General features: G+C 35.1%; 1 protein-coding gene across 1 annotated transcript; it reads left to right on the forward strand.

Moving 5' to 3' along the window:
- The first annotated feature begins 818 nt into the window (after positions 1-818).
- Positions 819-12,284, forward strand: LOC306880998 (E3 ubiquitin-protein ligase RNF126-like). Its single transcript, XM_079434797.1, has 9 exons — positions 819-930; positions 3,398-3,456; positions 3,779-3,836; positions 5,033-5,268; positions 5,912-5,980; positions 6,066-6,135; positions 6,295-6,388; positions 8,515-8,630; positions 9,779-12,284. The coding sequence occupies exons 1-9, from the start codon at positions 856-858 to the stop codon at positions 9,929-9,931; spliced, it is 930 nt and encodes a 309-aa protein (XP_079290923.1). The 5' UTR covers positions 819-855; the 3' UTR covers positions 9,932-12,284.
- The last annotated feature ends 4,673 nt before the right edge of the window (positions 12,285-16,957 follow it).

Below are 16,957 nucleotides of genomic sequence, written 5' to 3' on the forward strand. Positions count from 1 at the left end.
TTAAGCTAAATGAAAATAAGAAATGTTGCAACTAGCTGAAGTTTTTTTTTTTTTTGTATTTTATTTTATTCCAGTTAACATTTATATTATATCAAGTAATACAACGTTTCAGTTTAGTGTTTTAGTTTTAGTTAAATATATTAAACTTAACATTATTGTTTATTTTCAAACATAATTTTTAATTTCCAAATGATCTAAAACTAATTGAGGCCTATATGCTTCATTGACTAGAGATATTTTTCACTAAAGAAGGAGATCTCATAGTAGGCTATGTTATTAAATTACTAGTAATATTTTTGTTTCTGAATAGCTGTAAGTGCTTTAGCACCATCTGCAGGATAATAGTGGCATTACATGTATAATATTCATAACAAAGGATCTCTGTGTATGATTAGATCTAAATTAGTACAGTATATGAAAACAGCTCGTTGCTGACAAACTCACTCATGAAGAGGTCTTTAAATGGTTAAATGGATCTGATTATTAGAGTTTATAATGGCTGTCGACTGCCTCTTTCTCCACTAGGTGTCACTTTCAGCTCTTATTTTCAGTTGTGCATTAAAAGTTTTTTTAACCATGGTAAAAAGTTAAATAAATAAATACATGTTCGTATATAAAATAAGTGAACAACAACAAAAAAAAATCTATATTTAATCTGCATTATCTAAAAAACTAGCCTGTTTATATTGCTTCAAGGGTGTTTTATTTATACTTTAAAAAATTCTGATTTGAAGACTTTTTCGCAATGTGTGTGTTTTCCCAAACGCGTTCCGTCGTCCGTACATACTAGTTCTTGATCCGTACGGGCTTCCGTACTTCGCCTCGTTCTCGCTCTCAGTCGGTCCTGCAGCGAAGATGGCGGAAGCTCCCCCGCGGCCCAGCCGGTTCTTCTGTCACCGGTGTTCGGAAGAGATCAGCCCTCGGCTCCCGGTAAGACGAGCCTCCCCCGAAGGCTTTGAATCGGTATGGTAGCGTGTAACGGAAGAAACGGCCTCTTTTAACACGCGTTTCTCCGCGCTCCCTGTGCTAACGGCTAACAGGCTGCTGGTTGCCAATAGCAACACTCAGGATTAAAATGAGGATTTAATTGAATTACACTTAATTGGAGAGGTGAGAGTTTAATCAGACGGACTCTTGGCAGAACTGAGCGCAGATTAAAGAGTTGTCCAGAGCTCTGTTGTTTGTGTAATCTGTCAAACCTGAAGGCTGCTCGTTATGGCATCAGCTCGGTGCATTCACTAACTACCGCTAAATTAGTCATATAATATTGACAGATATTTAGTTATAATCTTGTCAGATGTGTCTGGTTTGTGTTTCATAAGTGGTTCAGTTGTGTGATCTGTAGATCAGGTGGTTTACTTGGTCTGAACAGAGAACTAGTTATGAAGGCAGCTGGGTAACTAGTCAAGTTGTTTATTAAATAGTATGCAATTAATACTGTTTGCTATAAAGTTTGAGATGTTCATAGCCCTGATTTGTGTGTCTGATCTGGCTTGTCATGTAGTTTAGTTGGCTATAACTGAAAACTGGTGGTTAATAGAGACCAACTAGTTAGATTTGTATTAACTAATAATAAGAGACTGATGGGTTTCAGTGTTTGTAAATTGGTTAGATGCTGATGTTTGTGTTTTTGATCTATAATTGGTGGTTAAGTGGTCTGCTGGTTATATTTTGTGTTTTTAACTTTCAAGTCTAATATTTCTCTGTAGGTTTAGTTGGTCAAAGATGGATTTTCAGTGATTCGTGTTGTTTAGTTGACAGAAGGCTGATTGTTATGAGAGCTACTGGTTAGTTAAATCATATCAAGTGTTGTGATGATAACCAATGTTTGTAAGTTGATCAATTGCCAATGGATTGTTTTATATGTGCTTTAGGTTTCTGATCTTTGATTGATATGGTTAGCTGTTACAGGAGGTTGTTATTAAGAGATCTACTGGTTGATGCTATTATCTAATGATTGTAAATAGTATGATATTTGATGATAAATGATGAGTTTTTGATGTCTGATCATGAAGTTGGCTGTTACTGAAGACTGGTTGATATGAGATCACCTGGTTAGTTTTACTGACTGATTATACGATCTGTTTTATACGTCAGGCGGGCTTTCGAAGTTCTTTTCGCCTCAAACTGACAAGTTGATGTATAAGTTGGTCTAATTCTATCGATCTGTGTTTCATGTGGTTTTGGTATCTGATTTGTGATTCATGCATGTCCGATTTCTTGACTGTAACTGAAGACTGGTTGTAATGAAATCAGCTTATTAATTTGAGAAATTGAGTAATTTCAGATGAAGATCAAACTTTGATACTCATATGGAGGTTAACTAAAGTAAAAAATTAAAGCACACATTTTTGAACACACAAATATCTGGTATTGTCATTTTATAATATTAATAAAAACTGTAATTGCGTCTCAATTCAACTAAAATAACACTGTTGTCTCTCATGGTTTTTGGTTGTTTAACTAATGAAGTTCACACTCTCTGGCTCTACAACTACTTTCTGCTGACACTCATAATAAATGAGGCTAGTACAGTTGGAGAACGATGATGTCATTTGTAAAACTGCCTCAGTTCACTATCAGCTGACCCAGGACACGTCAGGAATTAATCTGAAACCACAGATCTGGTGCATTCGTCAGTTTCACACATACTATCATCTCTAGCTGTCAGGAAATACGTGGCCAGAGATCTTTCTGCACATGCTGCTCCTTGTATGAGGTTTGAGAGGGGTACAGGGAAGAGAATGGATGGAGTCACAAAGCTCTTTTGCTTGTCTCTTCCTCATTCTGTGGCGTTATTATCCTGCTGTTATTGTGTGGAGCCTCTAGAAAGAGCCCAAACAGGACAGAGCACTGCAGGTCAGCTGGAGGTCATGATACAGGAACAGATGGAATCTGCAGTTTAATTAAAGGCATTCTGCGGAATTCATTTGTGATGATTTGTGAAAAAATGTGTTAAATGTACAACATATTCATTTGTGCATGAAAGCTTATCTTGTTAGGCAAAATATTTCATATCCAAACACACAAATGAGGTTTATGAATGACAGCCGATACTGTTTTGTGGAAATCTGTGCAGTTGAAGCAGCGGTTCTGTGCATATTTGTAGTGCAAATATATAAAGTTGGTACGTTTCTTAGAAATAATAAACAGTCAGTCTAATAAACTAGGCCTATATTTTTGGCAATGTTATTTTTATTTATTCACTATTATACTGTATAATAAAAATTTTAAATAATTTTTAAAATATTTATATTTATCTTTTTTTCTTCAATTTTCGCTTCATTAATTTTAGTAATTAAAATTAATCTTCATTTCATTTTTTTTTTTTATAGATACAGTTTCTCAGTTCTTTCAGTGGGTGGTGTTAATGTACTGTTGTGACCTCTGTTTTCAGGATTACATCTGTCCACGCTGTGAGTCTGGCTTCATCGAGCAGTTGTCTGAAGAGGGAAGGTAAAATACTGACCTGCTTCTGTGGATAAAATCAATCAGAAAGAGAAAAATCAAACTGCGTTATGTTTTTGTCGAAACGTGTTTCTGTGGATGGGATTCCACATCAGGAAATCTGTTTGCTTCATTGATTTCCTCAACAGGTTCACAGTTCAGCTCTAAACACTGTGAAAGATTTTTACAAGCATTAGAAACAGAAAAACAATAATGTGAACATTTGATCTTTTCTATCTCCGTTTTTGCCAAAGTTTCCTGGATATACATTTGCTATTTGCCTTTTTTCTTCTTTTTCTTTCTCTTTGCATCTTTTTCTCTTTTTTTCCAGTTCAGAGAATGGGTCCACATCTACAGCCTCGAATGATCAGAATCGGCCCTCGTTTGAGGTGAGCTGTCATCCACTGTATGTCTGTTCACTGGGTATGCAAACCTTGATCCATATATATATGGCAACATACAGATTTAGACTATGGTTAATAGATGGCAAGCATGCAAATTATAAATTGTTGAAAGCAGTGAAGAATATTCTCCCAGGCCTCCAGACGCCACATTAAAGGGATCATATGATGCTTTTTTAAAGATCATCAGTTTGTATATTTGGTGTAACAGAATATGCTGACATGCTTTAATGTTCAAAAAACACATTATTTTTCAAATACTGTACATTGTTGTAGGTATTCTATGCCCCGCCTCTCTCAAACGCTTTGTTTTCTACAAAGTCCCTCCTTCCTGTCAGAAATGTAATGCCCCTTTCCATTATCACGAGCTTCAGCTTTCAAAATAAAAGTAAAGACAGTTAATAATGTCCTTAGTTTTACCATCAGTTCAAGCCCGAGAAGGGAACAGAGTTGTGTGACAGACACAGTGATGATGCTCGTATGTGTTTGCACACAAGCCGCAATTAAGACAGCTGACGTGCTGTGATGTGACCCTCGCTCTCTCTCTCTCTCTCTCTCTCTGTCACACACACACACGACGTGCAAAACTCCGCATTTGAACAGTCAATAACAAAACTTACAGTCGCTGATTCAGAAGCGCCAGGTTGTCATAGCAAAGTCAGAATTACCTCCTCTCCGAGGTTCACGAAACGGTCATCCATAAAATGGTCGTCCAGATCATAACATCTGGATTGTGCTGTTCTGTTGTAAGTAATCTAAATGCATCTACTTTCAGAAGGCCAAATAAAGTGCTTTTGCCTAGAAACACACAGTGTCTCCCTGTCCTTGGCTTTATCAACACTACTGCGGTTACTGAAACCACGCCTTCTTTCTTTGCGTGAACATTGGGGCAGCATTACGCAAATATTTCCACATTGTGACGTAGACGTGGGGGCGTGTTCGAACGAGCCGTTTTGGGGGGCGTGGCAGAATCCTAACTTTTATAAAGAATATCTTTGGTTTTGAGACTTTAGTCTTTGCAACTTCAGGGATCTTATCTATGCACACACAGCTAGTAACACTCCAAAGAGAAAGGAAAACTTGAAATCGCATCATATGACCCCTTTAAGAAAATCATGTGTGTGTGTGTGTGTGAAAGCACTGGCTGATTGAAGCTCACGAAAGCTTTCCCTCTTACCTGTCAGAATGTGGACCAGCACTTGTTTACATTCCCACATGGTTACGGGCAGTTTGCTCTGGGGATCTTCGATGAGGGCTTTGACTTCAGAGCGGGTTTACCAGTGGAAGATAACCGTGACGCAGAGAACCGCAGAGAGCGGGAGATGGCCTCACGACAGCGCTACGGGGCCAGGCAGCCACGGGGACGACACGTTCCCCGGAGACAAGGAGTTCGGCATGAGGGTGTACCCACTTTAGAAGGGTAAGAATTCAGCAGATGGCACTGTACTGCAGATTTATTCAAGTCAGGTTTGCATTCTGAATTATTGAACTTTTTACAAATTTATTCAAGATTGATCTATTCTGGATTCCCACTATAATGGAAAGGAATCGGGAAATTGTAAGGACTTTAAAAATGTGATTTCCAGGTCTAAAAATACTGTAGACCAGAGGTGCCCAAACATTTTAATACGAAAGGCCAAATGTAAATATTTCATTATATACAACTAAATGTTTGCATTGATATGTTTACAATTTAAATAATAATAATAATAATAAAATACAATTAAAAAAATGTTTTGATTATTTTTAATCAAATTCGCTAATGTGAGCTTATGTGAAAAACAACAATTTTTTTCAATGCAAAAAACAAAACAAAAAGATATTAACACAAAAATATAAATAAGAAATTAAGATATGCTTCAATAGCATGTTTTTTCCTACTTTTCCCCCTACTTTTGTGATATGGCATGCCGGCCCAATCAAAGGTCATCACGCAGGCCCTGGTTTGGGCATCTCTGCTGTACACTAATAAAAAGTATGTTTATCAGTGTGTTGCCAGGTTTAAGGGTGGAATAAAATGTTTTTGTGACGTTTGGAAATGTTCATTGGTTTTGTTTTCACAGAATCATTCAGCAGTTAGTTAATGGAATTATTGCTCCGACAGCTATGCCAAACATGGCGATGGGACCATGGTGAGTCGCCAATGTAATTTTCTGTCTTTACGTCGTTTCTCAGTCTATGATAAACCACAGCTGATCACTGGACACTGTCCTACAGGGGAATGCTGCACTCAAACCCAATGGACTATGCATGGGGTGCCAATGGATTAGATGCCATCATAACACAGGTCTCAAGTGGCTTATTGCTTTATTTTATAACCACAAGGAATATGAAACTCTACAGAGCCCTGTGTTGCTATTGCAAACAATATCAGTGCATTTAAAAAAAACAAAAAAAACCTGTATAATCACATACTCACTTTTTTGTCCCTGTTGTCGTCCTGTAGTTATTAAATCAGTTTGAAAATACGGGTCCCCCTCCGGCAGACAAAGAGAAGATTAAGAGTCTCCCTACGGTCCAGATAACACAGGAGCACGTGGGTAAGAAGACAGACGTCTGATACATGACCACACACTGCTGGAGCACAGCATCATGTTTTAGCAGTGGTGCTTCAAACAGGGTAAATGTTGAGATTTCTCACAGAGGGTTCTGTATGCTGACAGCGTGAAGTGCTTTAGCTTTCTAATTGTAACTGTTAGACGTCTCGCATGGTAAAACCCTGTCTGAAGCGCTGCGTCTCTAAATTCATCCACTTCTAAAGAGTCAGCGCTGCAGCCGTCAAAACACTGCCTTTGTAAAAGATTTCAGACCTGCTGTGAGCAGAGTTCCTGTATTTATGTCTCTTTTTTTGTGAGCAAAATAATACTTTTGTACAATAAGATAGATATTTAAAATGTGTAATATATGTAAATGCACACACACACACAGAGTGTGGATAGATAGTATATACAGTATATAAGTACACACATATACTACTGTTCAAAAGCATGGGGTCACTTACTTTTTGTTTTAAAGAAATTAATTATTTTATTCAGCAAGGATGCATTAAATTGATCAAAAGTGACAGTAAAGACATTTATGATGTTACAAAAGATTTCTATTTCAAATAAATGTTGTTCTATTCAAAGAAGAATCCTGAAAAATAAAGTGCATCACAGATTCCACAAAAATATGAAGCAGCACAACTGTGTTTAACATTGATAATAAGAAATGTTTAACTCTGCATATTAGAATGATTTCTGAAGGATCATGTGACACTGAAGACTGGAGTAATGATGCTGAAAATTCAGCTTTGATCACAGGAATATATTACATTTTAACAGATATTCACAGAAAACAGTTGTTTGAAATTGTAATATTTCACAATATTACTGTATTTTTGATCAAATAATTGCTGCCTTGGTGAGAAAAAAGAAAGCAGACTATGGAAAAATATTTGTGTTTCCAGACCTTTGCCCCTATTTAGTTTTTTTATAATAGAAAATTCAGAATTGACTGAAAATAAATTTATTGTACAAGAAGTGAGGTTTAATGACAGCTGTTTAGTGATTCTAATATGACTGAATGAATTCAAGGTGCACTTTTTTATTATGCAAAATGCAGGTTAGAAGCATTTTGGGTTTCTTCACACTATATTCTTAGCACCGTATTACATTACTTAAGGACCTTTGCAAAAATAAAAAATATACAGACTTTTATGTCTGTATAACCGTTAAATTGATCATATAGGACGATGCACACGGAGCCACCTGTTGTGCCATCAGCCCATTTCACGGTGTGGTTTCTTGGCAGCCACAGAGTATGCATTAAAGAGACCTAAGGCCTTGAAATATGGCATATTTCCCCAATGAAAGCCAAATCTTAAACACTTTTTACAGTACCAGTCTTTTTTATAGACCCTTGAACTTGGCAAATGTTATGCCATCAGCCCTTTTCGTGTCATAGTTTCTCCATCACCACAGAGGATGTGTTAAATTGGACATTAGGCTTTGATATTAGAGGTACTACCATAAGAAAAGCTCAATTTTGAGCTCTGTTAATTCATGTGCATCAATGCTATCTTTTTATTCATAGTAAGATGGCAGTGATACAAAAAGGAAATAGGTTATAGAAAACTAGAAATTGCAATGCGTAAGAATGCAAAACATTCCCATGCACATCTGTATTTTTATTTTTTTTATTTTTTGTTGTCACTTTGAGAAAATCAATGAAAAAAAAAAACCCTGAGAAAATAAAAATATTTACAGATGACTGTACTATATACCAAATATAAAGCTGAAAATAATGCTTATGAACTATTTATGTCAAATATGGTCTGAAAATCTACCGAGAGGTTTGGAAATTTGAGTCTGGAAAAGTATGGAATTTTGAAATGGGAAAATGTTGTCAAAAGCATGAGAAATCTTACTCACTCCAAACTTTTGAATGATTATGTAGCTATATATATATCACAAATAACACCTAAACAATACAATAAATAATTTTCACGGTTACAGTTGCCTAGTTGTCTAATAATTCAAACAACCAACAGATCAGTCAATTTTGAAAATATGTACTGTATATTTTCACATTCTCAATAACAATGTAGCCAGTTTCAACTCGCCATCGGCTTTGTGTTATGTTTGATGCTTCCTATTTCTGACGTGTGTGTGTTTTTGTGGTTCAGGTGCTGGTCTAGAGTGTCCTGTTTGTAAAGAAGACTACAGCGCAGGAGAGAACGTTAGACAACTTCCTTGCAATCATCTCTTTCATAACGACTGTGTAGTTCCCTGGCTCGAGCAGGTGGCGTTTCTCTTCTGTTTTATTTCATCTTTCCATACAATATTTACAACTTTGGACAGTGTAATGAGTGATCCAGATAAAGTCTGTTTCAATTTGTAGGTTGTGATGTTAATTTCATGGTTCGGGGTTCTGTACAGAAAGGCAGGAGTTTGCAAATTGAATTTGTGCTAATAACTGCTGCTGCTGTGTTTGGGTTCATCGTGTTGAATATGCATGTGTTGCAATTAAAAAGTACTTTTGTAAAAGTAATACGGCAGGCTTTCAGAAATATGCTCTTGTCACGCTCAGACACTTATAACTTTGGTAATTATGATTTGATGATGAAAATGAACAGGATGGGTATGAAGAGCTGAAGTTAGTCATTGCTCAGTGAGGGATTGTCAGCGCACGTCAACTGTCAACCTAAAGTTCAAGCTCATTTTCAGACATTTTTTGTAACTTTTCAAATGTTAATATTATAGCATTAATCACAAAAAAACCTCTATCACAACAATATGACCAAAAATTAATCACAGATGCTTACAAATGATTGTGCTGCTGTTTACTTCCTGGAGGATCATGTCATTAACGACCTGACTTTTGCTAGTTTTTTTAAAACTAACAATAATTTAAAGAAAAAACAGTACTTCAAACAGCATCAAAACAGGTTTAAATAAATGAATATTTCTTAACTGTTTAGTTTTTCATTGTAGATGTTTGTGCAGAATTCAGGGGCATAATAAAAATGGCAACATCAAGTTCACTTCTTTATTCATTTAATTTTATATTACAAAATAAATCTATTCCCATTTATTGTTTAATAATATGTCTAACATATTAAGATATATAACATTTATACATACACACAAGTTGCCAAGATTTTCATTTAAATTGACTTTATGTACAAAAATGACAAAAACACAACAAAACTACTAAAACTCTTGACTAAAATTAAAACCAAATATATACAAAAAACTGTACTAGTATCTCAATGATACCAAAATAACACTATTCAGAAATCATTCTAAAATGCTGCTTAAGATACATTTCTTATTATCAAGTTATGCTGCTTAATATTTTTGTGGAAACCATATGTTTTTTTTAAGATTCTGTAATGAATAGAAAGTTGAAAAGAACAGCGTTACATGTTTTGTCTGTGTGTTTCCCAGCATGACACGTGTCCGGTGTGCAGGAAGAGTTTGAGCGGGCAGAACACAGCCACGGATCCGCCCGGCCTATCAGGGATGAACTTCACCCCTTCCTCCTCCTCCTCTTCCTCCTCCAGCTCTCCGAGCAACGAGAATGCCACCAATAACTCGTAAGAGCTCAGCCCACATCCCCAACACATCTACTCATCATCATCACCATCATCATCATCTCAGCCGCACTTTTTCCCCTCCACCGGAGACTGATCTGTGACACGGTGGAACCAGCGCTGATCCTGCCCATCACTACTAACACACACGGACAGCGCAGAGCACGCCAAACCCCCGAGAGAACAATACACTCTTCTATTGCTTCAGACAGCGTTTCCCTGCTTTTTTTAAACCACTGAACTTCAGAGCGATCATTCCTCAAGGTTTGGCCGCACACGGCAGACGGCACCTGTCCGCGTGATGTGCTTTTAATCAGCAGAAAGCGTGAGAAAAATGCTGAGGAAAAAGAGAGAGAGACGAAGGAAAAGAGGAAGAGGATGTTACGCAGCGCTGAGCTGCACAATGACGCTGCCAGATCTGAAGACACACCGAGCTGAACTGCGTTTTAGAAGCAGACTTTGTCTCCAGAAGAACACGGTCAAATAGAACCTTTTGTTTTATATCTTTTGATTTTTATTTCATGGATAAAAGTGGCTGATATGTGAACGTGAGTATGTGTGAATCTCACAAAACCGGTCGAGGTCATGCTTCACCCCAAAATCAGATGAAAAAAAAGAAACTGTATTATGCCAAAACCTGTTTTAGAACCACAGATAACTGTTACTTTTGAATTTTTTTTATAAAATTGTGAAATTTTACAGTTTGCCATTAGGGAAAAAATCCGATTCTCATTACTGTAATATGAAAAAATATTATTGAATTAATGTTCATAGATTATATTGTTAGTTGTACTGCCTTTAATTTGATAAATCATTGTATTACAGTATTTTATATTGTAATACCACATCTGATTAATTCATCTGAATGCATTATTGTAAATAAATGCTAAAATATAGTCATTTTAGGCATAATACATTTTTATTTTCTTTTGATTTTGGGGTTAAACAAAACCTGGATGTGTGTTTTTGTGATTCACCCATATATATGAAACATATTTATTGAAAAAACAAAAAATAAGAGCTGCGTCATATTGTGAAAAGCCAAGCAATCCAAGAACATCTGCGACTGAGGAAAACACTGAGTGCAGGTTTCTCTCCTAATATTTATTTGCACAGTATTTGTTTTGTTTTGCGAAGATTATTAGAACATTCAACAAACAGAAAAGTGTGAATTTTATTTGGCAACATTTGATATGATTTTCTACTTTTAGCATCGTCCTTAAAACTCATGAGAGAAATGTATTTTCTCTGTTTCGCCCTGCATTTTTGGGCCTTTATCCAAACGGCACAAGGCCCGAGAATGTGATAAAAGCGCTCTCTTGCTTTTCTCTTTCTTTTATATTTTTAAATCTCCTCACATTCAGTTGTCTTCTCTCAGTCTGCCACACATATTCAGTGACTTTCAGTTCAAGGCAAATTTTTTTAACTTATTTTAAGTTAAATGGTTTGTTTTTGTAAATCATAATAAAGGAGAACAAATGAATGTATGTATCACTGCTGATGATGAAATGTTTCATAAAAACTCATTTGTCTCCACAGTTCACGAACACAAACTAACACCAGAGTTTCTGTGTTTGTTCAATTCTTTATACTCTAATAGACACTTATACAAGGTCAGTACTTAAACTAACTGAAAATGAGACATTTTCTATTTAATTTCAGTTAACATTTATGTGCATTTTTAAAAATATATTTTTAGTATTCAATTTTAAATATTCATTTTAGTACTTTAGCTGAAAATTAGAAATAAGTTTAATTGTTTTTCATAATTTTAGTATTTATTATTTAAATAGTAATTTTACTTAAATTAGAAATTAATTTGTTTATATTTCTTTAAATGAATGTAAATGTATGCACATAAATTGCAACACTGATATGCAGGTATATATTGCAACTTTTTAAAAATAATGACGTTTTATTGTTTATCACTATGTAACCAAAACTCAAATAATGTAGTTTTAATTTTACACCCGAAGCAGCAATTAAGGGGCCATTATTTATTAATTTTTGTTGATTTTGTGCTGCATTTTTAAACTAACCGGTGACGGGTTTACTGTCTGTTATAATATAATATATGCTACTTCATTCTTCAACAGCCAAAAGCTGAATCTTGAGTCTTGGATTCATAAAACAATGTGCTGGTCATGTTCAGATCGGACTGAATGATCAGCTGCAGCGCTTCAGTGAAGTGTTGAGTTGTGTGTCTGATCTCCAGCCAGACTCCACTAGCAGCTGCTAATTGTGATTATCTGCAAGAGTGACCGGCCTGTTGCTGCAAACTCATTTTAAAGTGAATTTATTGTTGGCTATAAACAGCTCAAGCAGTGCTGTGTGTTTTCAGACTGAGAGCTCTCTCTGCCCTCCTGCAATGTGCTTTTATTTATTTCTATGAGACCACCAAACCAGCCATGTATAGAGACTTGTGGGCTATTCTGACTTGAGTCGGTTCGTGAGCTGCGTCGCTGCTGCTCTTATGCTTCACTCTTAAAAATAAAGGTTCCCACGGAGGGTTTTTCATCGCGATTCCACAGAAGAACTCTTTTTGGTTAACCAAGGAGCCTTTCAGTGATCAGTTCCTGAAAGAACCACTTTTATTTTAATAGACTAAAGAATTGTTTTCTGCTCTAAATAACCTTTTGTGGAGTGGAAAGATTCTATAATGTTAAAGGTTCTTCATGAAACCATCGATGCCGATAAACAAGCTTTATTTTTAAGAGTGTTGATGCACTGAGCTTTATCACGGATAAATACATATTCCTGTAAAACCTCTTCTTGTTGTCCAAGTTTCAAGTATGCTCTAAACAAATACATCTTTAATATTATTTGTATAATATTATAGGCTACTATTTTCTTATGTTTTGAATTGGATTTTATTTTTATATTTTTAGTTTATATTTTAATTTGAGCTTTTGTATATTTTTTATATTTTTGTCATTTCATTTCTTTTTCTATATTAGGTATTACTTTTATTTAGTTTTAGTACTTCAGTGGTACTTTATTTTAGTTAGTTGCCAAAGCAACATTTCTAATTTCCGTTTGTCTAAAAGTTTTTCATCTGATTTTCAGATTTCATATTAATGTTATTTTTTGTTATTTTGTGCTTTTTTGCATTTTTATTAGCATTTAAAAAAAAATGTTTCCATTAGATTTCATATTTATTTCAGTTTTAGTACTTCTAAACTAATTTTGCTTAGTTGCCAAAGCAACATTTTTCAGATTTTTTATATTTTCAGATTTCATTTTAATGTTAGGTTTTTTTTTTTTTTTTGTAATTTTGTTGCTTTTAATTTTTATTAGCATTTTTAAAAAAAATATGTCCATTAGACTTTGAGTTTAATTTTAGTAACTTTAGTAACTTATTTTAGTTAGTTGCCAAGGCAACATTTTCTTTAAGATGTTCATATTAATATAAATTATTAATAACCACAATAAATTAATTAGCCTTTATTGTTATATTTTACGGTTTCATCTTCATTTTAGTTGAACTTTTAGTTTTTTTTTTATGTGCTTTTGTCATTTTTATTACTTTGTTATTGTTTTTTTTAACATAAATATTCCAAAATAGCTTTAACTAATTTTTATTTCAGTCTTAGTTTAGTACTCCAAGGCACCATTTCTTCATCGTTTATCTAATATTTATATTTTATTTCAGTTACCAAAAACAACTTTGCTACTTTTCAAATAATATTTCATGGTTCAGTGTGTGATACAGAATTCCCACAGTCCCGGAAAACCTGGAAATATCAGGGAAACTGGTTTGGATGAGTTCTAGTGAATGTGTTTTTCCTGTTATGCCCAGCAATAAAAATGCAATGCCTATGAAATGATTTAGAAAAATCCTTATCCAGTAATGGGAATCCTGTGGGAAACCTGTGGGAATCCTGTTGATCTCCTGAATCTGAAAAGCTTCCAAGATTGATCCAAAGCTCTCCTGCTTTCTTGGAACTTTGCCTTTTATGCAAATGAAGCCCAAAGCATCATCCTTAAATGTGTCATACCAGGAAGTGAGTGCCGGCATTCAGTTCTGCAGAGAGAGAGATTGATCTGGAGCTGCTCAGGTTAAACACTTCCCAAGTGGGAAGCAGAGCTTGTGGCTGGGAGCATGGCGACCCCGGTGACCTCCAGAGGTCAAGCGCTCCATCACTGAAGAGACGCGGCGTCTCACCTCTCTCTCTCCGTCCGCCGGGTTGAGACAACCTTTCAATGTCATTGCTCCGGGCTGCTGTTCTGGAGCTGCGCTTCACTCTGTCACACATCAGCGTCAGGCGACACAAGGTAAGATCTGACAGTCTGCAGGACTTCCTCGGCAATGACTGCAGTCTGCTGCTGTAGGTCAGCATCAATGATATTCAAGGAGGAAGATGACTTGCTTTTTGGGGGTGATGTGCTGAGGAAGATGCTTTCTGGTTGTGAAAGTGGTCAAGAGCAAATGATCAGCTTTCTCTCGTGTTTAATCGATGTTCATGTCATGCGTGTCTATTATGACAGCAGAGAACAATCAGAGAGTTCTGATTCTTGCATAGTAAACCCACTTAAACCTGGAAAAATGATGATGTAAAATGAGGAAATATTTCAGATGATGCAGAAAACCAATGTAAGAAAATTAAGATTGAAGCACATAATGCTCTTTGAAACCAAGGTTATGATAATTAAAACTAAAATTAAAATTACAACCATAAAAAATGTTACTTCAAATAATTACAACTGTTAATTTAATTTATCTTGATATAAAAAAATATATGAATGTATACTATATGAAATCATTTTATATTTAACATATATATATATATATATGTGTGTATATGTGTGTGTATATAAAGCTTTAGCTACATTTTATTACATTTTATGTTGAAAAAATCAGTTAAATAAAAGTTAAAATTATTTCAGTTTTTTAAAATATGTTTTTTACTTAATGCTACTAAAATAACTGTTTGGAACATTCACAAAGTTATCATCCTAATAATATAACGAGTAATTATATTTTTGATCAATATATTTAATTATAATATATTTTTTAAATATATTTTATAATAATATATTTGTAAAAATGTGATCTTTGTCTTGTCCTGCTGGGTTTCTTTTTTCTTTTTTTTTTCTTTCATGGCAAATATTTTCAAATATTCCAGCTAACATCTATATGTTCACTCTCAGAATTATTATTATTATTATTATTATTTTACAAAATCTGTCACTAGGATGGTACCTATTCAATAGTATACATTTGTAACTTATTTACCCCTATACTTAATTACATAGTACACTCTAAAAATGCTGGGTTAAATATGGACGAACCCAGCGGTTAGGTTACTGCCCAGAAGCTTGGGTTAAACATTTAACTCAACTGTTGGTTGAAATCACCCCAGCGTGTGTTCTTCACTGGGTTGTATTTATCCCAGCATTTTTTAGAGTGTACCTTAAATGTACGCATTAGTAACTAAAGTGTACTTATTAGTATTAATGGTACATATCAGTACCTTTTGAAAGGGTACTGCCCTGTTGACAGCTTTTGTACCTTTTTTTCGTGAGAGTGTTTGATTCTGAAAACTATTGTTGCTTTGGTTTTGAGAACATCTTTACAGACGAGGTCATTGAATAGTGATTTACAGATGGCAAATGTCTTCAAATTACACTCTGTATTTGTTCTATTGGAGATCTGCCAGATGTATTTGCGCTTTGGGGCTCCAGAAGGCATTCAACAGGTGTTTAAAGCGGAATGACCCCAGTGGTTGTCCGGAGCCGCTGTAGTTGCGCCTGTGCGCCGGTAGGTGGCGCTGCGCTGCAGTCTGCCTGCGCTCTCGTGAGCGCATCCTCTGCTGTTATGACATCATAACCCCATGACGACAGCTGCAGTTTTAGACACAAAAAGTGCCAGACTGTTTATGCACAATAGTAACTACAAATATTCCAGCCATCTGTTTATGCATGCGACCTCAACAGACTTGATTGATTACTGTTTAAGTCAGAGGACAGTGAAGACAATAGATGAACAGAACGAAACGTGCTTTTTGCGTCTGTTAGAGTATGCATGCATAATTAATGTGACTCATTTTATTATGACGTGCTTATTATTTTACTATTTACTTTTATTATTATTTTACTATGACGTGCGTGTGAAAACAAAACAATGCATTAACTTTTATTTTTGAATGTTTTCTTTATCTGTAGATTTGTTTGACCTGTTTCCAGATCAGTGTTTCCAACTGTCTCCCAGTTTTGGTAGTATTTAGCTTTTCTTTAATCTCAATTTATAAACTCTATTTTAATTGGCATTAAAACGTGTTATTAAAACACTTGACTTGTGATGGATATGTTAACTCTGTTATTAAATAATGCGCAGTTACCATCATTTTACACTCTCAGACAAAAAGATACAAAAGTACATCTTTGTACATTATTTAGTGTAATAGGTGCATACTAGAACCTTAAAGGTAAGGCTACATATTAGTACCTAAAGTGTACAAAGCAGTACTTAAATGGTAGGCTATATTTAGTAGCTTTTGAAAAGGTACCGCCCTAGAGGCAGCTTTTGTATTTTTTTTTCTGAATGTAGGAAGTTAATTCTGTAGCTATATTTGTCAAGTATGCATGATTTTTATTTTTTATTATTATTCAGTGCTTATTAATCACAAGTCTTGGTGTATCAGAACTGGATTCTCTTTCTAATAAGCATTTAAACACATCATGACCTTGAGCACAAGGCCTGAATTAGCTGAATAACTTTCAAACCTCTACAATTATTAAGACATTTAGCTAATCGTAACCTGTTATTGTTTATTAATTTAGCTTGAAACGACTCCAAAGTCGATGTTTATTTGGTAGAATGTTTAAAGTCCTTCATAAATGCACTTATTGGAATGGAAAATGCGCTCATGAAATGTGACCCAACAACAAACAGTTAATAAACTAAGAGCTGTTTCATTTTGTTGGCAAATAAATCACGTAGGTCTCTCTCTCTCTCTCTCTCTCTCTCTCATCCTTGCTGATTGCTTTCCAGCAAAGATAATTACAGGCCAAATCTGATCCGGTGAATGAC

This window comes from Barbus barbus (genome assembly GCF_936440315.1).
Source record: "Barbus barbus genome assembly, chromosome: 15".
Taxonomy (NCBI): Eukaryota; Metazoa; Chordata; class Actinopteri; order Cypriniformes; family Cyprinidae; genus Barbus; species Barbus barbus.